This window comes from Arabidopsis lyrata (genome assembly GCF_000004255.2).
Source record: "Arabidopsis lyrata subsp. lyrata unplaced genomic scaffold ARALYscaffold_3, whole genome shotgun sequence".
NCBI classification, from domain to species: Eukaryota; Viridiplantae; Streptophyta; class Magnoliopsida; order Brassicales; family Brassicaceae; genus Arabidopsis; species Arabidopsis lyrata.
The window spans coordinates 4,304,864-4,329,352 of NW_003302553.1; the positions used below are offsets into that span (position 1 = coordinate 4,304,864).

At 36.0% G+C, this 24,489-nt stretch overlaps 4 protein-coding genes and 2 pseudogenes across 5 annotated transcripts; 5 read left to right on the plus strand and 1 right to left on the minus strand.

Annotated features, from left to right (window-relative positions):
- Positions 1–49: 49 nt before the first annotated feature.
- On the minus strand, positions 50–4,794 carry LOC9320877 (alpha-L-arabinofuranosidase 1). Its single transcript, XM_021031183.1, has 18 exons — positions 4,361–4,794; positions 3,538–3,760; positions 3,382–3,436; positions 3,058–3,260; positions 2,849–2,970; positions 2,592–2,745; positions 2,401–2,470; positions 2,137–2,282; positions 1,991–2,036; positions 1,847–1,899; positions 1,625–1,769; positions 1,424–1,542; positions 1,267–1,338; positions 1,074–1,177; positions 941–997; positions 659–848; positions 441–587; positions 50–356 (listed from the first exon to the last, which is right to left on the minus strand). Exons 2-18 carry the CDS (start codon positions 3,730–3,732, stop codon positions 198–200), a joined length of 2,037 nt encoding a protein of 678 aa, XP_020886842.1. The 5' UTR covers positions 3,733–3,760; positions 4,361–4,794; the 3' UTR covers positions 50–197.
- Positions 4,795–5,966: 1,172 nt separating this feature from the next.
- Positions 5,967–7,424, plus strand: LOC110229948 (annotated as a pseudogene).
- A 980-nt stretch (positions 7,425–8,404) lies between these two features.
- Positions 8,405–11,462, plus strand: LOC9320878 (putative F-box/FBD/LRR-repeat protein At5g52460). Of its 2 annotated transcripts, none has more exons than XM_021031945.1 (7): positions 8,405–9,104; positions 9,313–9,443; positions 9,549–10,099; positions 10,253–10,312; positions 10,413–10,615; positions 10,708–10,771; positions 11,363–11,462. In XM_021031945.1, the coding sequence occupies exons 1-2, from the start codon at positions 8,559–8,561 to the stop codon at positions 9,367–9,369; spliced, it is 603 nt and encodes a 200-aa protein (XP_020887604.1). In that variant the 5' UTR covers positions 8,405–8,558; the 3' UTR covers positions 9,370–9,443; positions 9,549–10,099; positions 10,253–10,312; positions 10,413–10,615; positions 10,708–10,771; positions 11,363–11,462. The 2 variants fall into 2 exon arrangements, with proteins under 2 accessions (XP_020887604.1, XP_020887603.1); XM_021031944.1 differs by lacking the exon at positions 11,363–11,462 and adding an exon at positions 11,037–11,047.
- LOC9318759 (signal recognition particle receptor subunit beta) lies at positions 10,581–14,201 on the plus strand. Its single transcript, XM_002882647.2, has 9 exons — positions 10,581–10,615; positions 10,708–10,771; positions 11,246–11,281; positions 11,363–11,506; positions 12,937–13,011; positions 13,110–13,196; positions 13,303–13,451; positions 13,546–13,677; positions 13,770–14,201. The coding sequence occupies exons 1-9, from the start codon at positions 10,581–10,583 to the stop codon at positions 14,017–14,019; spliced, it is 972 nt and encodes a 323-aa protein (XP_002882693.2). The 3' UTR covers positions 14,020–14,201.
- Positions 14,202–15,148: 947 nt separating this feature from the next.
- On the plus strand, positions 15,149–17,302 carry LOC9318760 (annotated as a pseudogene).
- Positions 17,303–18,781: 1,479 nt separating this feature from the next.
- On the plus strand, positions 18,782–20,737 carry LOC9318761 (transcription factor MYBC1). The gene is made up of 2 exons (XM_002882649.2): positions 18,782–20,244; positions 20,375–20,737. The coding sequence occupies exon 1, from the start codon at positions 19,223–19,225 to the stop codon at positions 20,225–20,227; it is 1,005 nt and encodes a 334-aa protein (XP_002882695.1). The 5' UTR covers positions 18,782–19,222; the 3' UTR covers positions 20,228–20,244; positions 20,375–20,737.
- Positions 20,738–24,489: the final 3,752 nt, after the last annotated feature.

The following is a 24,489-nucleotide window of genomic DNA, read 5'->3' on the forward strand; positions in this document are numbered from 1 at the left end:
TACATCATTCTTGCATATCATCAAGTTATCCAGAGTCGAGATAAGCACATGATTAAAGAAAGTAACTTTATTCACCAAACTGTTATTATCTATACACACGGGTACGTTCTATGCATTTAAATTATAAAATGTAATTAGATTTTAACCACAAAGAGACTTTTGACATGAAGCGATACTTCCTTTGTCATTGTTTCTCTTCACACAGTGGTAGTTTTCTGATGGGAAGAAGAATCAGAAATTGGCATTTTAATCTTTGCAGATTCCTTCAGCAAATCGAATGAAGAAAAGGAATGTGGCGGGAGAACAACGGTCATATCCTCCTCTGCCATCTCTAGCAAGCTTTCATGTGGCACAACCTGCAAACAAAAATCGAATTAGATTTAATCACTAAGAACAAAGGAAAACTCAAATTTGTGATGGTCCATTTTTTGATTTTTTACCTTCTCTGGCTGTGAGAAGGAATTTTCATCCATCACATTGGTAGATGTAAGTACTGTCTTCTTTGATCCTGTAACTCTCATCACGTTCGGGTCTAATCCAGTTACCAACACTTTCATATTTACTGAGTTAGCTCCGAAGTTTACAGCCTGCAAGTTTTTGGGGTCAGCATCAGAGTTCAGGTTGAAAGTTTCTGCGGATATTTCACTCGGTTTACTACCTTGATGCGTATGTAATCTTTGCCATTGTTTTCCCAAGAGATTGCAGATGCGACAAGAGAAGTTGAGTTTCCCTTGAGTGTTGAAGTGAGAAGAGTTGCTCCGCTTGACTCTGCGAAGAACCGTTGCACCCAATAGCTTGGAGTTCCATATAGATGAGAGGAATTGAAGACTATTGCATCAGGGTTCCACCTGAAACCAAATTCAAGAATTTGAGATTATGGCCTTATCTTCCTGAGTTACCATTAGAACGGAAAAAAAAGTGGAAAGTAAGTGAGAGATACCGTCTATCATTTGTGTTCACAAAGAGTGGTGCATAACTTGCCATTTCCACAATGTCACTGCAACAAAGAAAATCATCAGATGCTTTACTTATTTTGATGTTTTTAGCTGAGATCAAAGAAATTTGTAAGAAACCTATTCTTTTCAAGACCAATGAGAAACGCAGCTTCTGCAAGAGAGGCGAGAAGGCTTCCCGTACCAGCATCTTTTCCAGTCACAGCATATTCACTGACAAAAGCCTGTAAACAAGGTTCATGAGTGAATAAAACGCCGAAAGCTTCAACTTGTCTTTATCGGAGTTAAGTTTTGTTATGATCTATTTCCGCACCTTTGGACCACTGCGTGAAGTGCGGTCAAATTGATGATACATAGAAAACAAATTGCTAGCAGAAGTGTAAATCTGTGACAAAAGGAAACACTTTTTTCAGGCGGAAGAGAGAACACAAGACAACGTTTACAGTTTCTGTCAAGACAGAAAATTTTACGTGATAGTCATAGTAATCAGCTGGGTGGTCAAGCGGATGAGATGATCCATCGCAGTTGGAGATGATTTTGATATCTGGATAGGCTTTTTTGATAGCATTATAGAACACAATATAGTTTCCTGTAAAATTGTAATCTCATTTAGTGTCAAAGATGCTCAATAAAAATCTAAGTCAAAATGTGATCATAGAGAAATGCAAAACCTCTATAGTAAGTTTTTCCACAATCTTCATTCCCAATAGCAACGTATTTCAGTTCAAAAGGTTCTTGGCGTCCCATTTTAGCTCTAACTGATCCCCATGTAGAATTAGCATCTCCCCGGGCAAACTCGATACCGTCAAGTGCTTCCTGAAACAAAAAGAGTAAAAAGTTTCGGTTTTCCGGCTTCTTCACTAGTGAAACAGAGGAAGGTTTCGTAATCATACTTGAACAAAGGGCATGATACTGGCAGTTTCAACTTCATCATTGTGACTTATCCCTGCACAAAGGTAAAAAATAAGGTTGATAGAATTGGAAGACCAAAGGATATAAGTCAATTACAACTAAGGTTTTGGAGAATGAAAGAATACCGTTGTTAAACACCCATATCGGGGCTGCACCAATGTCTTCTGCCATCTGCAAGAATATTCATTTAATATTCGATAACGAGCTTCCGGGATCGTTACATATCCAAAACTGAGGATTTTCATACTAAATAGAAAAGAAAAAGTCTCACTTGAAAGAACTCAAAGTGGCCAAGGCCATCATCGGTCCAATACTTCCAAACATCACCAAAATGGCCCGGTCTCTCTTCCCAAGGTCCTACAGTTTCTTTCCATCGGAAGGCATTACTTAACCATTCACCCTCGACAAAACAACCACCTAAGTCCACAAAGATCCAGAGTGAAGAATAAACTTTAGCTATTTCATCACCACAAGGAACTAGAAGTGCGTCTATGGGAAAAATAAGCAACAATATGCTATTAGCCCTATATATTACCTGGGAACCGGATGAAACGGGGTTTAATATCAACCATCATTTGGAAAAGATCGTTTCTAAAACCATGTCCCTGCAATCAACCAAAAAGATTGAAGATTTGATAGATTTTTTCTTCCAATATTTTCACTATTAGCAATCTGCAATCTTTCATCTCAAGGCTCTACAGGGAATCAGAGAGAACGAAAAAGAACCTTGTAAGTATCCACTGGCATGGCGGAGACTTGGTCAATCCATATTGACCCTTTCTTGGTTGTTGTTAACTGGAGTCTTGCACTAGGATCTGTACTTTTTGCCTCCAAAAGAACCTCTTTTTTAATCCATTTCGAAACATCAGAAGCCGAAGCTCTACATTGAAACAAATGAAAGCATATAATTAAAACTTTCACACATTGAAACAACAAAAGAAGCATATTCAGACTTAACTGAAGAATCTGAAATTGTTTCTCACATGATCTTTTCAGAAGCAAGAGTCAGTGATCCATTCGAGCTCGTCAACGACACAGACACATCGATATCGCCAGTTGAACGCACATAAAGAGCCACCTTGTACTTCTTTCCTTCTTCAATATTCTAACAGAAGATAGAAAATGAAAAAACAGCTAAACCCATACTCTTGACACCGAGGGAAACAGAAAAGTGTTCACACTTGACACTCACCATGCCCCAGTAACCAGGGTTATAAACTCCGACACCTCCCGATGGACAATCTTTGCTATCACAAAGTACATCCATTCTCAATGCGATTTTATTGCGTTCAAAGCATGATGAACGGTCTGTAGCTACATATATGGATGAATGATCACCAACAATGGACCATGGCCAAATATTAGAGGGCGTGTTTTGCCCACCAGCTTCAAACCCTGGAAACCAAAGTTTTTGCTTAAGAATTACTACCACCTTTTTTCCCATCATGTAAAGTAAGAAAAAGAAGCCAAACAACGATTGATTCCCATGGATTTTCAGCAGTAGTAAAATACTAACCTCTGTTGCTTACAAGTTCGGCCCATAATCCACCGGCACCAGCATGGTTGATCTCCTGTAAATGATTTGAATATATATAGCATATAAAATTTAAGACTGATTTGAACACAATGTGTGTATAGCAGAGAGCTATCTGAGACTGTTAGATTAACGAACCTCGAAGAATATCCCAAATAGCGTATCAGGAATGGGTCGTCCAGCTCCATTAGAAGCATCTACTTGCAAAGTCACGGCTGGTTTTGGATCTTCTTGAGCATCAACAACACGAAGGCTTTGATACACAAAACAAGAGCCAAGGAGAAAAGAAAGTAGGCAAACACTTCTGAGCAACTTCCAAGACTCCATATCCATAATCACCACATCCAAATAAACCAAGAATCTAGATATAAGAGACATTTATAGAAACATTGAATCCAATCAGCTAAAGCCGTTAGATTATTTAAAAAAGCCTCAAAAGAAGGTACCAGCTACAAAAGAAAACTATGACATAAGACAAGTTAGAAAAGAGAATCTCTTTTGCTCAAACTTATCAGTTTGTCTTAACCAAAAGGAAGATAAACACATGAGAATATATAGGACCCAGTACTGTTTTTTTTGTCCTCATTGGAATGCAACAAGACAGAATCTTCTCAATTTTAGTTATGATGAATTTGGAATCAAAACATATCTACCAAAGCTATAAAATGAGGCTATGATAGAAAATCACAAATCTTAAGAGTGGCTCTCCTTCAATCTCAACTCATAAAGTCAAAACCTTCAGACATAAATCACAATTGGCTATAAGAACAAAACCAGACAGAAACTTTCTCAAATTCAGAGGGAAAGGTGTGATCTTTTCAGATTCTCTCCTTAGAGAATCTCTCAAATCTTGGTCATAAAGTTTGAGCTTTGATAAGCAACGAATTAGAATAAAGACATAAACAAGAGAAAGCACAATGAAGAAGCCAGAATTGGAATCAACAAGAAATGTAAAACAAACCTGTGGAATGAAAGACAAAGGATTGATGGAAACGAGACAAGAAATGGGTGAGAAGAAGAGTGGAGGTATAAGAATGTTTGTTTGGATATTGCTTGCTTAGAGTAAGAGAATCTTGGAATGATTGCTTTCACGTTAGATCGAATTGCTTGTTTTCGTGGAAGAAGTGGATGTTGATTAGAAGCGACGACTACTGATGAACCTCGTTCACCTGTTCATCTATTTCTATTTTGGATAAAGATGTTTCTCCACTTTAGTTTGGATAATGCTATTATTAATTTTTTGTTGAAATTTGGATAAAGATATAATTTTTTCATAAACCTACCATACCAAATCATTTTGATGCATTGCATTTTTTCAATGAAATCGGATCAACCGTTTTTTTTTTCTTTTTAAAGAAGAAGGTCACAGATTGAATCCACACACTAATCTCCGGATTTTATGAAGGATCGAATACTCTATAATTAAAAATACGGTAGGTATTTATTTCTTATACAATTAATTGTTAAAGGAACATGTACATGTGACGTGTGTGGGTTAGGACTTAGGAGGATAACCTTATTGATTACGTTGAGGAAAAACATGTATATAAAAAAGCTAATGACTATGTTTGGTACATCTACAATTAGAGGTTTTTATACATCATCTCTGCAAAAGATCCAGTCCCAAACAAGGGCTTCTAAGGTATTGTTGTATTAGCACTATCATGTCTGAATAATGACAACTGTTTTGAAAATAATAAACTCCAGATCAACAATAATGTTAAGAAAAGAAACAGAGTCAAGAACATGTTTGTCCTTGAAAAAATCACGTCCAATTTCCTTCGAGTTACAATTGTGATGTCACTCGTTTCAAGTTTTAACCTCCTCGAGAAATTAGCTCTAGATACGATATTAACAATTTTCTGTTTTGCTTCTTTTTTGAAGCGTATAAAATGTTTTTCGACCACGAAATTCACCGTTAAATTAAAAAAAAAAAAAAAAAACAACTGTGAAAATTCAAGAGTCTTGGTTTTAAAGTGAGGATCTAGTTCAGAGCAAGATCCAAGAAATCGGCACTCTAGCGAAATCAAACAACAAACATGAAACAGAGAAAAAAAGTACCAATCGATACACACGTTCCGATCATCAACAGACGTCATCACGGTATTGCTTTGTCTACATTTGGGAAAGAGCAATGGCGTCACCACTTTTTCCAAAATTGTAGACAAAGAAGCACAGAGATGACGTGTTACTATACTTCTGCAGTCGCAAGCTCGCAAATCTAATCTCTGCAGAGGAAGAAGTACCTGTGTGTATATTTATAGGAGGCTTCTTTAGGGTATACAATCTGGAAACCCTAAAAGAATCTAAAGTACAAAGTCGCCGCGAAAGGAGGACTCGAAATAGAGTGTCGACCAAATTTGCAAAACATGGGCTGAGCCCAATTATTAAAAGCCCAATGACTCAATTCCTTTTCCTAAACATATTCGAGTTATAAATAGTATAAAAACACTTTTCTTGCTACGAAAGAAATTAGGGCTTTCTTCTTCTGACGAAAAATAAGAGATGTCATCAGAAGCAGAGATTTGTCGGAAAAAAAATTAAAAGAACATTATTCTGCAATGACAGGATCAGTGCGTTGCCTGACGATTTACTGTTGCATATACTGTGTCTAATCCCCACAAAAGATGCGGTGACCACCATGGTTTTGTCGAAACGATGGCGTTCTGTCTGGACAGTGTTGCCTAAACTCGACTACACAGAAAACTCAGAAGGTAAGAAAAGCGTTTGGGACTTCCTTGACAAGTCACTGCAACTACACAAGGCACCTTCACTAGAAAGACTGCGTATCCATCTGGGACAACAATGTCCGGTTGATGTCGATGTCGGAAAGTGGGTCTTAAATGCGGTTGATCGTTGCGTTCGAGAGCTTATTTTAGAGATAAGATTTATACCAACAGCAGATCCTACCAGCTTGCCTAAGAGCCTTTACACCTGCAAAGCTCTTGTGAAATTGACTCTATGGGGCGAGATTCTCATTCATGTTCCTTCCTCGGCTTACCTCCCGTTTCTTGAATCGCTGGTCCTTGCCAAGGTGATGTATAAAGACCAAGATTCTCATGTTAAGCTTTTATCGAGCTGCCCTGTTCTCAGATATTTGCTTGTGTGTCGAAATAAGAGTGACAATGTGACAAGGTTCAATGTGAAACTTCCTTCTTTAAGAAAATTGAAGTATATGGATTTTGCACCACATATTTGCAATGCTCATTCTGGAAGGTCCTTGGTTATAGATTCTCCGGGATTAAATTACGTTGACATCTTTGACCTAGGAGGACACTGCAGTTGTTCGATTCAGAATATGCCTCGCCTTGATGTGGCAACTGTGATGCCTCGCCTTGACGTGGCATCCGTGAGCGCTGCTAAATTTGGTTTTCAACCGACTAACAAGTTTCTGAGATCTTTGTCCTCAGTCAGGTGTCTAGATTTGGCTTTGAAAGAGGTAACCATTTTGAACACCCTTCTCTCTTTCTCCTCTTTGTGTTCACATTGCTGCGTTTTACTTATTATGTTGTGTTAATCTATTTCCATCCATTTGCAGGTTGCGTGTTGTAGTGCCATTAACTTCCCTCGGCTCATAGAGTTTATGCTGCGTACATATTATTCAGACAATTGGTTGAAACCACTTATGCTTTTGCTTCACAACGCTCCTAAACTAAAAGCTCTTAAGATAACCTCTGTAAGTACCTCTCTCCGTCTTCGTCGAACAAGTTTTGTTTTTGATGGACTAAATTGTTTATAATTAATCCTCCTTGCTTCTTCTCAGGCTGGGGATGAACACACACTTTCGTGGAACCAACCAAGTTCTGTACCGGGATGCTTGTTATCTCACCTTGAGATCTGTAAATGGAAAAACTTTGGAGGAAGTAGAGAAGAGAAACAATTTTTGGCTTACATCCTCGCAAACTCAAACTGTTTGAAGACGGTGGGAATCTCACTAAGACCTTCCAAGAATGATGAAGAGAAAAATAAAATAATGGAGGACGTAGAATCTATGTATAGGGTTTCAGCATCATCTCAGCTTCTCTTCTAATGATTCGTTATATTTATCATGCATGTTGGCTTCAACCTCAAAACTTTGTATTACTATTTTTCTTCGTCTTTGTATCTTTTAACTTTATTTGCTAACATTTGTAATTTCATTGTGTTTTACCAAATATTTATTTTATGATTCTTATAATGAACTAATGAAGCAGGCGATTGTTGCCTATGAATAAGCATGCAAATGTTCTTAAGCAAATATTGTTAGAGATGAAGAAGAGAGGATCTGTTGACTGTTGGTATGTTTACTTGAAACAGGTTCTTATTACTTTATTAGAGATCAATCAAAACAATATTTCATTACTGTTTTAACCAAAAGATGATGATAGTTTTTTCATGCTTTTATTAAATCAGACATCAGAAATTATGTTCTGCAGGGAGACCAATCTTTGGTCCTGAAGCATCTTCTCTGTTTCTGATCTTTGGTAATGCATATGGCAACCCTTTCTTCAATTATATATCTCCTTAATTTTCTGATTCATTATATCACAGTCTTGGTTAGTAAAAAAAAACAGATGCAGAATCCTTTTTGATCCCCACTTTAACACTCAACCTTCATAATTTGAATATTTTTTTCTTCACATTGATGTCAATTACATTGTGTTTTGGTATGAACCATTTTGTAGCGACTCACAGAATGTAACTGTTCTTCATCTAGTCCATATCTTCAATTTAGCATTGTTGTGCTCATATGTGTTTATTAGTGCTCTTGCGAAATACCAGGTAAATATTTTTACCTTGAGAAGTTCTTTGGTCTCTTTAAACATAGAACATACCTTAACGAGTCTAAGCTTGTCTTAGCCGTAGGAATTTTCTGTTTTGTATTTGCAGAGAAGACATGAGATTCTTCTATATCAATATGGTTAAAAGACTAATACTTGCAAGCAAAGGTAATAAAAGAATGTATTCCTGGCCAATATTAAACATATTTGGAGTTTCAAATTTCCTTATAAATAAACACTTATCTTGCCACGAAAATATATTTGAGTCTCTCTACTTCAATAAATAATTAGGGCTAATCTTTTTTTACGACGAGTAGCAAAAGAATCTAGGGTCCTCCCTCACCTTATCTCATAGCGTTTCGTTGATTCGTTTTGTTCTCGACAAAATTATCATAAGAGATGCTATCAGAAGCGGGGATTTGTCGGAAAAACGACAGGATCAGTGCGTTGCCTGACGATCTACTGTTGCAGATACTGTGTCTAATCCCAACAAAAGATGCGATGACCACCATGATTTTGTCGAAACGATGGCGTTTTGTCTGGACGATGTTGCCTAAACTCGACTACGCAGATGGCTACGAAGACGAGAAGAGCAACCCCGAGAAAAGTGTTTGGGACTTCCTTGACAAGTCATTACAACTCCACAAGGCACCTTCACTAGAAAGCTTGCGTATCAATCTGGGACAACAATGTCCGGTTGATGTGGACGTCGGAAAGTGGGTCTTAAATGCGGTTGACCGTTTCGTTCGAGAGCTAATTCTACAGATTAGATTTATACCAACAGCAGATCCTACCAGCTTGCCTAAGAGCCTTTACACCTGCAAAACGCTTGTGAAATTGACTCTATCTGGCAAGATTTTTGTTGATGTTCCTTCATCGGCTTGCCTACCGTCCCTTGAATCTCTTGTCCTTGTTTCTGTGGTGTATAAAGACGAAGATTCTCAGGTTAGGCTTTTATCGAGTTGCCCTGTTCTCAGAAATTTGTTTGTGTTCCGATATAAGCCTGACAATGTGACAAGGTTCTTTGTAAAACTTCCTTCTTTACGGAAGTTGACGTATACGGATTTGGCATCACGTGACAGTATTGATGAGTCTGATAGGTCCTTGGTTTCAGATTCTCCGGGCTTAAATTACGTTTACATCTTTGACACAGGAGGAGACGATTGTACGATTCAGAATATGCCTCACCTTGATGTGGCAATTTTGTTAGTTGGTTCTTACCCGACTAACAAGTTTCTGAGATCTCTGTCCTCAGTCAGGTGTCTAGATTTGTCTTTGAATGAGGTAACCATTTAGAACACCCTTCTCTCTTTCTCCTCTTTGTACTCATCACATTGCTGCGTTTTACTTATTATGTTTGTGTTAACCTATTTCCATCCCACATTGCAGGTTGCGTGTTGTAGTGCCATTAACTTCCCTCGGCTCATAGAGTTTAAGCTGCATACAGGTTTTTCAGACAATTGGTTGGAACCATTTATGCTTTTGCTTCATAACGCTCCTAAACTAAAAGCTCTTATGATAACCTCTGTAAGTACCTCTCACTACAGGAAATGTGGGTATTGATAGCACTAAAAAATAACGGTTTTTATGTCTCTGCTATGTTTGACTTGATCGTGATTTAAAGATAGCGTTTTTTGAATTGTAAACGCTATAGATGATTTAAGCGGGACATGCTGAAATTGGCGCAGCCAATTTTCGGGTTACTAAAGTTTAATTCCCGCTATTGAATCTGTTAAGAGGGAAAAATGTGAAATTTTGGCTAAGGCAAAATAAATTAAAACAAGAAACATCACTTTTTCATTTTTTTCTTAAGGCAAAATAAACTTCTTCTCTCTCGATTTCTCACAGTCAACAACACATCTCACTTGATTTCACTCGAATTCTCCAATCTGCAACTCAATCTCAGTCGATATCTTTCGATTTCTCTCGATCTCCAACAGGTATGTTCATATTCAATCGTAGCAAATCTATCTTCGTCTCGTTCTCTGAATGTCAATCTCGATCCTCTTATGTGTAGTCTCAATCTGTATCAATTTCTCGTTCAATTCAGCATCTCGTTCGATTCAGTCTCTATTGTTTTTTCTTAATCTCAGTCTAGTACTTCGATCTCTGTCTCAATCCTTCATTGTCACTTTTCATCGATCTTCATCCGTGTAAGTCGAATTTGACATTTACGGTGACATTGTGTTTGGGTTTTGGGTATTTGTCTCATGTAAAGTTTTAATTTACATCGATGAATTTTTTCTTTTGCAGGAAGAGCTTGGTGAAACTTCTGTTGAAGGTTTATGAGTTTCATTTTGATATATCAATTTTAATGTTTTGGTAAATAATTGATATCTAATTGATCTCTATGTGACTGTTCTTGACTTCTTGCAACTGAGTTACGCTCATGAGAATAACTGAGTTACATGTTTTGGCAAGATGTCGCTTGCTTGTGATCTTGTGGTGTCATCCAGGTAAAAATACACCGGTTGTGGTACTTCCATTTGTACTTCGTTTGTATAGCTTCCACATTTACATGTTGCTGTTTTTTTTATCTTTATTGCAGGAAGTGGAGATGTGATTGCCCGCTCATCACAACCTTTATTTGGTTTGATGATGAACATGAGGAGGTATATCAAAGTTATTTTATGACCAGATTTTTCATGATAATTTAGTTTCTTATTTGGGTAGGAGAAAAAGATACTCGCTTGTTTCATATGTGCAAGGTGGTTAAATACTGATACTTTGTTTTGATCTCATAGGAAGCTTTATATCGTAGATGCACTTTAAGTATGTTCTTAGGTTCTTCTCTTTGGCAAAGTCTGCATTTTTTGTTTTGGACTGTTTTTTTATTAGTGCGATTAACATAGACTTTCATGTTTTTACGGGAAGCAGCAAAGGAACAATGATTGTAGAGGAATGGGATTAGTATTTAGCCATGTTTTGGCAAGTTGTACTGCCGAGTGAAAAAGACACACCTGAGGCTAACTCCGACCACATCCTGTAGATTTTGTAGAATTCAGGTGAAATTTTTCACTCTTAAGATTTGTATAAGATCCATATGCTCTTGTTCAGTTTTCTGATTTTATGAGTTTGTTTATCAGTGGATTGCATTTGATGATGTTTGTTACCATGTTCAGGTGAAATTTTTCACTCTTAAGATTTGTATAAGATCCATATGCTCTTGTTCAGTTTTCTGATTTTATGAGTTTGTTTGATAGGTGACAGTGAAGAATCCAAACCTCTTGTTGCTTGTGGTTTCGTTACCAAATCCACCACCTGAAGCAATGTCCTTTGATGGACTTCCATTAGGAGCTATAGAAGCCTCTCAGAGATCCACGATGGCTATTACAATTAGTTTAAGTGTCGAACACTTTGTGTTTTCTTTTATTACATGCACTTGACTTTGTTTTCTTATGTTACTAATGGCATATGTTTTCTCTTGGTAAAAATATATCTGAGAATGCAAACACAAATACACAAACTTAAAACATCTTAACTGGAAAAAAATTGAATCAATTATTTTATGGCATGTACTTTAGGTTTCAAGTTAAATGATTTTTAGGATTTTAAGATTTTGGTTATGATTTTCGAATTTTGTAAAAAAAAAATAAAGGAAAAAGAAAGAAAAAAAATATAACCAAATATCTCAAAAAGACACAAATATTTAATTATAATATTAATAATTATATAAATAATAACAAAGTTATAATTTTAAAGAGTTTAGGGTATAGGATTTTGGATTATTTGTTTGAAATAGTAATAATATTAATTATAACAAATAATAACATAAATAAAATTCATTTTTAAAAATAGTTTAGGATTTAGGGTTTAGTTTTAGGGTATATGGTTTAGGGTTGGAAGTTCAATCTTGAAACATATTTCACTTTTTATAAATTAACAAAATAAAATGCAATGAAATTATTTTAAAGTAATAATACTTGAGTAAAAAAATCTAAACCCCAAAGTTTAAACCCTAAACCCTAAAATATGCCTTAGTGTTTATGGACATATAAGTTAGATAGTTGGAATACTAACCTATATTAGTTGTTCTTAAATTTAAAATTTTATACTTATAAGAAAAAATATTCTAAAAATTGAAATACTTATATTGAATTTTTATAGAAATAATTTCTATTTTTTTCATTAATAAACTATTTTATATGATAATTTTCTGATTTTTTCATTACTAGCCAATGAGAAGTAACCTCCCAGATTATGGGACGAATCATACACCGTTAGATCGCGCCGATTTTGATCTCAGCCGTCCATTCTTATTGTTGACGCGATTAATGTACACCGTTGATCTGTCTTGATAACTTTGATCTGAGCCGTTCTTTTTCTTAGCCAATGAGCATTAACCTCTGAGATTGAACTTTGGCTTATTCGCCACCATTGATGAATTAAATCCAACGGTTAAGATTTTCTCCTTGTTTTGATTAAAACTTATTCTTCTTTTTGCCTTGACTCTTCGTATCCTTCTCTTATGTGAAAATCAAACAGTTGGCTTCCCGTTCACATCTCCGATCAGTGGAGGTCCTGGAGGATATAGAAGGTGGCGGTGAGGACATCTTCGAATTTCTTTTCCGGCTCGCGAGGCGAAGGTGGCTACTTCTATTGATTCCGAGCTGTTAGAGGACGGAGGCTCAAGGCAGATATCAGTCGTGTATTTGGGTTTATGGGTTCGGTCATCTCCGTGACGGATATTGAGCGGCAGATCTCGCAGCTGAGGGTGGTGACAGCGAAATCAATTCTCCGGTTGCGTCGGTTAAGCTTATGTGGTTAAATCCGGTGTTTTAGATCTGCATTTGTCGGGATTAACGAAATCCGGACAATCTCCGGTGGTTGGGTTAGGTCCGTTGTGGCTGAGGTTGTCGGCAGTTAGCTATTGATGCTTATGATTTGGTTTTTGTTTCAGCCTAAGCAAATTGTTGGGGAGTTATAACATGATAATTGTTTGATTGGCAGCTCCGAGATGGATCGTCGCACCAGGGTACTGTAACATCAATGGAACCGAATGAAGGCACTTTCGTTCTTCACACTGAAAACACTAAGGTAAAGATTCTTACTTTGTTTTATCTTAAACAACAAGTGCAGATGATTGTGATGGGATGGACTAACACATTACCAAACCACGTCATGTGCTTTCTCTATGCGACAGAAAGGAAAAATCAATCCTGTTCATCTTGTTGATGTTCCTGGGCACTCTCGGCTTCGACCCAAGCTTGAAGAATTCTTGCCCCAAGCAGCTGCCATTGTGTTTGTAGTGGATGCCTTGGAGTTCCTCCCAAACTGTCGTGCAGCTTCAGAGTAATTTTAAACCCTCTCTTTCTCTCCCACACACACATACATAAAAGACATGTTTGCATCTCACTCTTGAAAAAAATGTTTTTTCCGGCAATAGGTACCTATATGATATTTTGACCAATGCGAATGTTGTCAAGAACAAGATTTCAGTCCTCCTTTGCTGTAACAAGACAGATAAACTCACTGCACACACCAAGGAGTTTATTCGGAAGCAGATGGAGAAAGAAATGTAAGATTTTCAATTTTCATGGCAAATTATATATAAGCCAATCTTGCTGGATAAAAGCTAATCATCATCATTGGTTAAATGAGTTTATGCAGTGAGAAATTGAGGGCTTCTAGGAGTGCGGTATCTACAGCTGATATAGCGAACGACTTCAGCATTGGAATTGAAGGAGAAGTGTTCTCCTTCTCGCATTGCTACAACAAAGTCACTGTAGCTGAGGCATCTGGACTCACCGGAGAAACCGTCCAGATCCAAGACTTCATTCGAGAATACATCAAGCCTTTAGCTCAAACGTGCATTAATAGATTGAATCTACGACTAGATTCTTATGCCTTTGGTCTGTGACTTTGATTTGAGTTTAGTGATCCTTTTTGTATATGAGTTCTTTGTTTGCTCATTGTGGTTCTAAAAGATAGGAGACAGAGGAGGAAGATGAAGATAGGAGACATAGGGGTAGATGAAGATAGGAGATTTATCGATCTTGTATATTTTTATTGATGTAGTATTTTAATAAAAGGTTTTTGTATATATTTCATGTAATAATGATAATAAAATATTGTATTTTTTATTTTATTTTTGATTTAAATACAATTAAAATAATTAACAAAAATAAAAATATTGTAAAAAATATATATTACTGAAATAATTAATCAAATATAAATATTACAGAAAAAACAAATTATGAAAATAGGTACAACCCAATCATAACGATTATTACACGTTATTATAAATATTAATAATAGCAGCGTCTTAAACGCTATCGTTGTATACTTAACTATTGCACAACGCAAAACCGCTATCAAAAGTGTCCGACTTTCTATAACGGGCGATGTCAGAGCGCTTAAGGAAACGCTATGGTAGATGAATAATTGCGTTTTTCGGCCGCTATTAATACCCACATTTCCTGTAGTGTCTCTCACTCTTCGTCGAACAAGTTTTGTTTTTGATGGACTAAATTGTTTATAATTAATCCTCTTTGTTTCTTCTCAGGATTATCTTCAGGGTCGGGATGATCTCTTCGAGGAGGTCCCACTTTCATGGAATCAACCAAGTTCTGTACCGGGATGCTTGTTGTCTCACCTTGAGATCTTTGAGTGGAAAAACTTTGGAGAAAGTAGAGAAGAGAAACAATTTTTGGCTTACATCCTCGCAAACTCAAACTGTTTGAAGACGGTGGGAATCTCACTAAGACCTTCCAAGAATGATGAAGAGAAAAGGAAAATAATGGAGGACGTAGAATCTATGTATAGGGTTTCAGCATCATCTCAGCTTCTTTTTTCTGCTGAATTCCGATGGAGATATTATAGAGAAGCAGAGAAATCGGGTTTATTTTGTTCCTTATTCTAACGATTCATTATATTATCATGTTGGCTTCAACCTCAAAACTTAGTATTTACTGGATGTCTATATTCTCTTCTTCTTCTTCTTCTTCTTTGTTTTTTTTTGGTATGTACAACTTTAATTTCTCACATTTGTTTTCTGTCTTTTTCCAAATATTTATTTTTATGATATTTATGATGAACTAATGAAGCAGGCGATTGTTTTCTATGAATCATGAGCATGGAAATGTTCGTTAGCAAATATTGTTTGAGATTAAGAAGAGAGGATTTGTTGGTATCTTTACTTGAAAATGATTCTTATTAGAGATCAATCAGAAAGGTACAAACCTTCATTGTTGTTTCAACCAAAAGATGATGATAATCTTGATGACATATGATCTTTTTCATGCTTTTGTTACATCAGAAATTATGTCCTGGAGGGAGATCGATATTTTTTGGCCTTGAAGCATTTTCTCTGTTTCTGAGGTATGGTACCGCATATAACAACCCATTCTTCAATTATTTCGTCCTAATTTCCTTATTTTTGTGCTCATGTATTTGGTTTCCTTAGAGGGTGTTATACAAGGCACAAGCCTAAAATGTGAGAATCAAAATATCAAAGGGATCTTCCTATCTCTAAAGTCCAAGAAGAATACCAAATGGTCTTCCCACAAATATATGGAATAGGCCCAATAGTCACCAAACAATTACCAAACAATTTTGCGAGAGAAAATTGAATCAAATTAGGGTTTTCTTTCTTGACAGAAGTGTTAAAAGGGCCTAGGGTTCTGGCTCACCTGATCTCATTGTGTTCGCTATTTCCCATTTTTTCTAGAAAAAAAAGATCTTAAGAGATGCCAACAGAAGCCTGGATCTGTGCGCTGCCTGACGATTTGCTGGTGCAGATACTGTGTCTAATCCCAACAAAAGATGCGGTGACCACCATGATTTTATCGAAACGATGGCGTTTTGTCTGGACGATGTTGCCTAAACTCGACTACAAAGAAAACTTCGAAGACGAGACTAGCGTTTGGGACTTCCTTGACAAGTCACTGCAACTACACAAGGCACCTTCACTAGAAAGACTGCGTATCCATCTGGGAAAACAATGTCCTGTTGATGTTGATGTCGGAAAGTGGGTCTTAAATGCGGTTGAACGTTTCGTTCGAGAGCTAATTCTAGAGATAAGATTTATACCAACCGCAGATCCTACCAGCTTGCCTAAGAGCCTTTACACCTGCAAAGCTCTTGTGAAGTTGACTCTAACACACAAGATTCTCGTTGATGTTCCTTCTCTACCTTGCCTCCCATCCCTTAAATCGCTGGCTCTTGTCTCTGTGGTGTATAAAGACCAAGGTTCTCATGTTAGGCTTTTATCGAGTTGCCCTGTTCTCAGATATTTGTGTGTGGTCCGAAATAAGAGTGACAATGTGACAAAGTTCATTGTGAAACTTCCTTCTTTACGGAGTTTGGGGTATATGGATGATGGTTATGGTAGGTCATTGGTTATAGATTCCCCGGGATTAAAATACCTTAGAATCATTGACCACCCTTTAGGAAACAATATCTCGATCCAGAATATGCCATGCCTTTTATCGGCCGTGGTTTTCCGTACTCACGTGAAAGACAAGTTTCTGACATCCTTGTCATCTGTCACGTGTCTCAATTTGGCTAATATCAAGGTAAACCAACCATTTTGATATCCTTCTCTCGTAATATTTGTTCTTTTCTTTGTGATCGTTTTAATTACTTATGTTGTGTCTTGTTTCGTTCAATTGCAGGTTGCGTGTTGTAGCACCATTAACTTCTCTCGGCTCAGAAAGTTTCAGTTGTATCCTTCTTCCTCAGAGCATTGTTGGATGGAGACACTTGTGCTTTTGCTTCATAGTGCTCCTAAACTAAAAGCTCTTATTATCAACACTGTACGTACCTCTCCCTCTTCGTGAAACAAGGTTTGATTTTGATGTACGTAGTTGAACTTATTATATTAAACGTGTTTAATTATAATTCTTCCTTCCTAGGCTTTTGATGGTCGTCATGGAGAAGTCCCACTTTCTTGGAACCAACCAAGTTCTGTACCGGGATGCTTGTTGTCTCGCCTTGACAACTTTGAGTGGATAGACTTTGGAGGATCAAGAGAAGAGAAACAATTTGTCGCTTACATCCTCGAAAACTCTAAGTGTTTGAAGACGGTGGGAATCTCATTGAAATATTCCAAGAATAATGAAGAGAAAAAGAAGATAATGGAGGACTTGGAATCGATGTATAGGGTTTCAGCATCATCTCAGCTTCTGCTTAGATCATGAAAAATGAGCACTATACAGCAGGAAGAAGATTCACTACGTTCCTTGTAATGATTCATCATATTATCATGTCGGGTACTCAACCTCAAAACCCCATTTCGTAGATCTTGATTCTACAAATCCTGGAAGACAACTACTTACTTGATGATAAAATTCTTCTTGATCTCTATCACGCTAATTTTCTAGCTTTGTAATTGTTTTCGTGGTATTTTGCTAATTCTTCATTTTATGATTCTTATGATATGCAGGCGACTGATGGTCTGTCTATCATAAATAGATGCACATGTTCTAATCAAGCAAGTATGGTTTTGAGATATCAAATGATTTTTACTTTTTTTTTGGTATCTTTGCAAGGAACGGATCAATTTCAAACATTAATCCGATTGTTAAAAACTTTTTTCAATGTTGTTCAACCAAAAGATGATGATATTAATGACATAGGATTCTTCTATTTCATTTTTGACAACATGATCCTTCTTTTTAATATGTTTTAGTTTCACAATTTTGAATAATTATTATTATTGAATACTGTTCTTGTCTTTGCTTGCAAGTGAACCCAAAATTGGGCATTCAAATTTCTCCAATTACATAATTATTTATTGACAATGACATGCTAACAGTATCACCTATTTAAAATGTTGTAAGTAACTTTTATAATATAGAAGTATAGAACAAGACTGAATATAAGAATTAAGAAATATGTAAGCCAAGTATACAAGTTTTTATTGCCAAAAGATTTATAATGTTTTTATGTTTTCAAAGTCCAAACTCATGCACCGAGTCATAACTTATCTATACACTGATCAAAATTTGTAATCACGATAGAACCATAATTTGGAAAGTATTTTTGCAGAGTCTTCTCTCCTTATCTTGCTCAGGGTCTTCCTCAAAGATTAATTGATTTTGGTTTATTAATTTAGTGTCAAATCCAATTATTTTATATAATGATTTAGGGTGTGGAAACACCTTGTCCCATTGGTTGAACAAGGGTTAATTAATGTTTCTACACCCAAAGGTCTGGGGTTCGAGTCCCAGATACTGCGATTTATTAATAAATTTGCAGATTATTGGAGGCAAGTGTGCAGGAGATCTCCAGCGATGTACAATTATAGCCGTTCGCCAGGATTCTACGCAGAGAGGGAAGTGTCCATCAAAAGCATAAAGAAGGAGGTGAAGGAGGTGAGTATGAAGAAGAAGGTGAAGAAGGTATCGTCTGTCGTGGAACTAATTAGGGTCGGAAGAAATTGTCCGTTGTAGAATCGTCTATGTAACAATGTAATAAATAATAAATCCAGACATTAAAAAAAAAATATTGATTTAGGGTATATTCCAATTAAAGAAAAAGGCAATCAAAAGAAAGGATCAAACCAACCAGTTGAAGTGGTTCAGGTTCACTTCATCGATTCTAAAGTGGACAACACGCGCCAAAGTTAGCGTCGGTCGAGTCTTGACATGATTGAAATCTCCCGAAAAACTATATGTAATAAAATCAGAACTCAAATAAATGTAAGTTATTGTAGATTTGGTAAGTACTCTCATCGTAAATCAGAGATTGAAAAAGCTGAGAGAGTACACCCAAAAAAAAAAAAGCTAAGAAGAGAAAAAAAAAAGAAAGAAAAAGAAGATCCACCTCGAACTTCTCTCCATCTTTCTCAATCATCATCTAATTCTCAGATTCCGTTTCTTTCTTCCTTTTTCCTCTTCCTCTTCAAGCCACAAAGACTCATAAAAATCTAACCTTTTTTCTCATTCTCTCTGTTAAATTTTCCGGGAAAGTTTGTTCCTTTTTCTCCAGATCGAATTCTCTAATTCTCATCTCACTGAATCTGTTACTTTCTCTATAATCTAATCTTCAAATGTTTCTGGGTTTGTGAAATCAACACTTAAAAACTCGAGCTTTTTACCTCCTCTGTTTTTTTGAAGATAATGAGAGAAGACGATTCAGACTGGTTCGCAAGATGGGAAGAGGAACTTCCATCACCAGAAGAGCTCATGCCAATTTCTCAATCTCTAATCTCACCCGATCTAGCTCTAGCCTTCGATATACGAAGCCCAAATCACGGAAACGGAAACTCAAATCAACCCCATCATCACCAAACCACACCTCCTACACCATCTCAGCTTCAGCTTCCATCTTCACAAGCCAATTCCTCAGCCGAATTCGCTGCAGATTCAGCAGATCTAGGCTCAGGAGCTGCCGGAGATGAACCTGCACGAACCTTAAAACGACCGCGTCTTGTCTGGACACCGCAGCTTCATAAACGTTTCGTTGATGCTGTTGCGCATTTAGGGATTAAGAACGCTGTTCCTAAAACGATTATGCAGCTTATGAGTGTTGATGGTTTAACTAGAGAAAACGTTGCGAGTCATTTGCAAAAGTATAGACTTTATCTTAAGAGAATGCAAGGTTTGTCTTCTGGTGGTGGAGCTGGTTCAGATCCGGCTACTGATCGTCTCTTCGCTAGCTCTCCGGTTCCTGCTCATTTTCTTCATCCTAATCGTGTTCCCAGTTCTGATCATTTCATGCCGTCTTTTGTTCCCATTGCTACTCTTCAACAACAACAACAAATGGCTGCTGCGGCTGCCGCGGCTGCAGCAGCGGCTAATCCTCATTTACAACCGCCTCAGTTCCACCGACAAATCGCAGCTGCGCATTTTGGCTCGCCGACAAACGGTGGATTCAGTTCACCGACGAATGGTCAATTTGGATCACCGGCTAGTAATGGGTTTGGATCACCGACGGCGAATGGGAAGTTTGATCCTTCGTTCTTGGCGGTGAGGCAAACGCCGCAGCAGCAGCAGCAACCAATTCACAGAATGTCTACACCATCATTGCATAGTCCAGTTGGTAATTACGTTGAGGATTTGGAATCTGCAAACGCTAATGGAGGGAGAACTGTCCTAACTTTATTCCCAACTCGAGACGATTGAAAGTCAAAATCTTTCCGGTAATATAACACTTCATCAGGATTCTGATTCTTGACCCTTTTGTCTTTGTAAAACCATAGTTTGCAATGTTGATCCAAATTTGAAGTTCTCTGAGGTTAATAAATGGTGGTAAATTTGATTCCTTTATAGGTTCAAAATGTCTCTACAGTCATCAAGAACATTGATTTGAGTCTGCTGATCTTTCTTGGCATCGGGTATTATCTGGTGGCGATCAAGTTATGTATCTGAAGCGGTCTTTCAAGTAAAGATGAGAGTATTAACCCTTGTAGCTTTCTTCTATAAGATTTCATGTAAAGATGAGTTTACTTTTGTACATCCGTACGGACAAACTCAAGATTGGAAAAAGAATTGATCTTGATGAAACAAAAAAGAAAAAAAAAAACTCTCATGTTGTTGCCTTTTGTTGTAGATTTGTTCTTAAAGCTGAGTTTGCTTGTAGCATTTTACACTGAAAGTATATTGGAATTGCTAAAACTGGTCATTCCCTTTTTACTAGCTTGTTCTAAGGTTTGTGATTGATCAATGATGCAATAGTACAATGTGAAAAATGACATGAAGGAGACCAATAACCAAAAGAGACAAAGACAATGGGAAGGCAGAATCAGAATGAAGCGGATCTGATGCTCTTACATTCTTCTTAATCATACCCCAACTTATTCACTACCAATTTTAATAAAGTCGCATACTATATGGAATCATTGAAGGGACCAAACCCCAAATAAAGTATACAGATTTTTTTAGCTTTTATAATGAAAGTTTAATTATTTAGGAGATGAGTGATTTAAAGCAATGGTGGTGGGTTCATAGCTGGCATGTCCTGATCCTGTCTCTCCCAAGTCTGACCCCATCCTTCTGTTTTCCTTTAAAAAAAAATGTAAATTAAAGAGTTTTTGTTGAACTCGTTCATCGTTATATTAAATCTCTTTTACGGTTATTCACGTAAAGAGTGTGTATTTCGATTTACTCTAATCTCTTGATTGGTTTTTTTTCCTATAAGTCTAATCTTAAATATTAAATCCAAAAATAATTGTTAATTACCGCAACCCAAATTTATCCGGAAGTCTGTAATCCAATCTTGTGATTTGAGACCATCGGTCAAAGAAGTGATATATTATTCGTTTAGGAATTTTGGGAAAGTGTCTACGTCTCTAGAAACTTAGAAAAGGACCCTCCAAGTCTTCGCCACCTCGTATCTATACTATTAATTGGGAATCATTAAAACATAAGTAACCCTATTTTGGTAGAATATTTACAAATACCATTGAAAATTTGAATATAAAGAAACAAAAAAAATTCACGTGGAAGGGTAGAAAATTTTTTCCCATTTTAAGAAACACGCGGATCTTGGATCTTCAATCGGATCTTCTAATATTACAAACAAAACAACACGCGGATCTATATTTGCTGAGTTGGATGATCCGAATAACAGTCCCTCTCAATATTAATGGGTTGGATGACATTTTAGATGGGCTTCATATTTGACAAATGGGCTTCGCCGACTATCACAACCTCACAATTAATTCCAATATTGTTTGAGATACTCTGGATATTAATGACACATAAACAAAATGGTTAGTTATCATTCAAAAAGATTTCCATAACAAACAAAATCATTCAATATCCATAACTACATAAATTTCAACAGATTTCCATAACAAACAAATCCTCGACAATCTTTTTAGCCCAATTTATCATAATCACGATTTCCCAATTTATATCTAAACAAATTATTTATCTTAACAAAAAAATTCAATTACCAAACTCTATTAAAAACTAGATATTGATATATGTTTAAATCGAGAATATACCCTAAAATTCGAGCATCTACCTTATACGTTTGTTGATTTAATTCTCTAAACCCTAAAATCTTCTTACCTCTCTCAACTCATATAAATAGACGCCTAATGTGAAAGTTCAGAAACACGCTAACCTTTCATAAAAGCATTCTTCACTTTTTACTATTTCGTAACCATGGCTCAAAATCACGGTATCACCACCCTTGCTGATGTGAGACCTTTCAAGACGAATTGGAAGATCCAAGTGAAAATTCCTAGACACAATACATGCAATTCACTGGTGAAACAACAGAAATGATCCTTGCAGATCAGGCTGTAAGTATAGATTATGTGCTTCATTATATCTTAAGATTCTTTACTAATTACAACTAGGATCGGACCCGCGGTCCACCGCGGGAGAATATTGGTTTACATACGTTGCGTTTAATATTGTGTATGTGTTTTTAGTAGAACGAATCGTATAGTATACTTATAAATATTCATAATAACGAATTGTAGAGAAAATGTAAAATTATTTATAAATATACCCATTGTATTAATTATGATTTACAAAATAGAATTTTGTGTTTTAAAATTCTAAAATTAGACGATTCATGGGAATTAGAGCAGTCAAAATAGATCAAAAACCGCGGGTCGAGCCCACATCATCTCACTATGGGGCAGATTTGGGAAAATATATTAAACCCGCAAATAAGCGGGCCACATGGATTAATTCGCAGTGGGTCATAGGTTTAATCGGTTTTCATCCGCGGGTTGGCGGATCAGCCCGCATATTAGTATTTATTGATAAAATTATAATTTATTCAACATGTGGTAATTTAAACAAACTTTTAATAGTATTTTGATTTATTTATTTATTTTAGTAGTATTTTAAATTTTGGTTACTTTAAAATTATTTAAACAAAATCCATGGACAATCCCGCAAATCCGCATACATTCGCGGGACGGGTTTGTATTTCATATATGCTACCTGCGGGTCGTGCGGACCGACTAACTACAAGTCAAAATATTTTTTGTCTATCGCAAAATGGACTTAACGGGACGAATCAACTCGCTTTGACAGTTCTAATGGGAATATTATTTAGTCATACAACAAAATGAAGTTTGGACATAGTAATAATAGAATATGTATCTTATTTGTTAGATGAGAGATCGAAAGATGAAGTATAATGATTAAAAATTAATTATTATTTTTCATGATTTACAAAATTTAATAAATACTTATCATCTTGTTGAATAATTCTAAAATCATATTCAAGAAATTTTTATAAACTGAAAATTAAACTTCTTAAGTAAGCTATCGGTATCATAATTTCGATTTAATCTAATTAAATTAAAATTAGTTACATGGATTTCATCTCTATCTAATTTACACGACCAAAATAAAAATATCTATTTAATTTACACGACCAAAATAAAAATATCAATTTAATTTATAAAACAGATGGGTTATTTGTGATAAATTTTCTAGAAATCTTTAGAAGCAAGTAAAATATCTTTCAATTAATGATAATTGGCTAACATGAGCGAAATTAATGACAAAAACGTTGATTGTTATGGAATTAGTCCCAAAAATATATGAACAAATTTATTATACGTAATTAATATATAATATTGTTTGGAATATGCTTTTATTATTAGTTACCATAAGTACAATAAGATTTTATTTGATTTCCATAAATATTTGATTTTATTTCGATTTTTCTTTATTAATTCGAATTTATATTCCAAAAAAATTTCAAAGATCCGATTTCAGAATTTCGGGTCAATTTTCTGATTTTAACCCGACCCATTTTCATTTGTACTTCTCTTTTAATAGTATAGAGATAATAATAACTATGTTGTTATCTTCTATATAGGAAAGTTGTGATGTTTAATAATAATCATTCAAAAACTTATCTCTTTGGTTTCTCTTCTCTTGAAAACACATAAGAATGTCTGTAACAATCTGCAATTATTATATAAACAAAATTAATTAGATCTATTTCCAGGTTTCAAAATATAGTGAACATCGCAAAATATAGATTCCAAATTGAATAAAATTAATATCTGTAATCATGATTTGTATAGAGACAGGATGATTCTTTAGCTAACGTTTCAAAGAAAACGAAATGAGATGTATCAGTTGCTATGTAATCTAGATATAATAAAGATTCAAGCGGTCTCTACCAAAAGCTTTTAAAATAACGTACAACATCAGTCTCAATAGCAGACTTCTCTGCTTCTATTTCTTCAATAGTTTGAAAAGCTTATCACCAATCTGGAATTTCCAAACAAGATCATTCGGGTTAGAGAAATAAACAAACCCTAAAACTCCACATTGGTTTTCTAATGAGTGGAACCTGCCTCTTCTGTAGAGACCGCTTGACAACGGGGCCACCGGAGAGAGTGACGGCAGCACCGAGCGGAAGCTTGTCGGTCTTTAACGAACATGCAATTAAGCGTGTA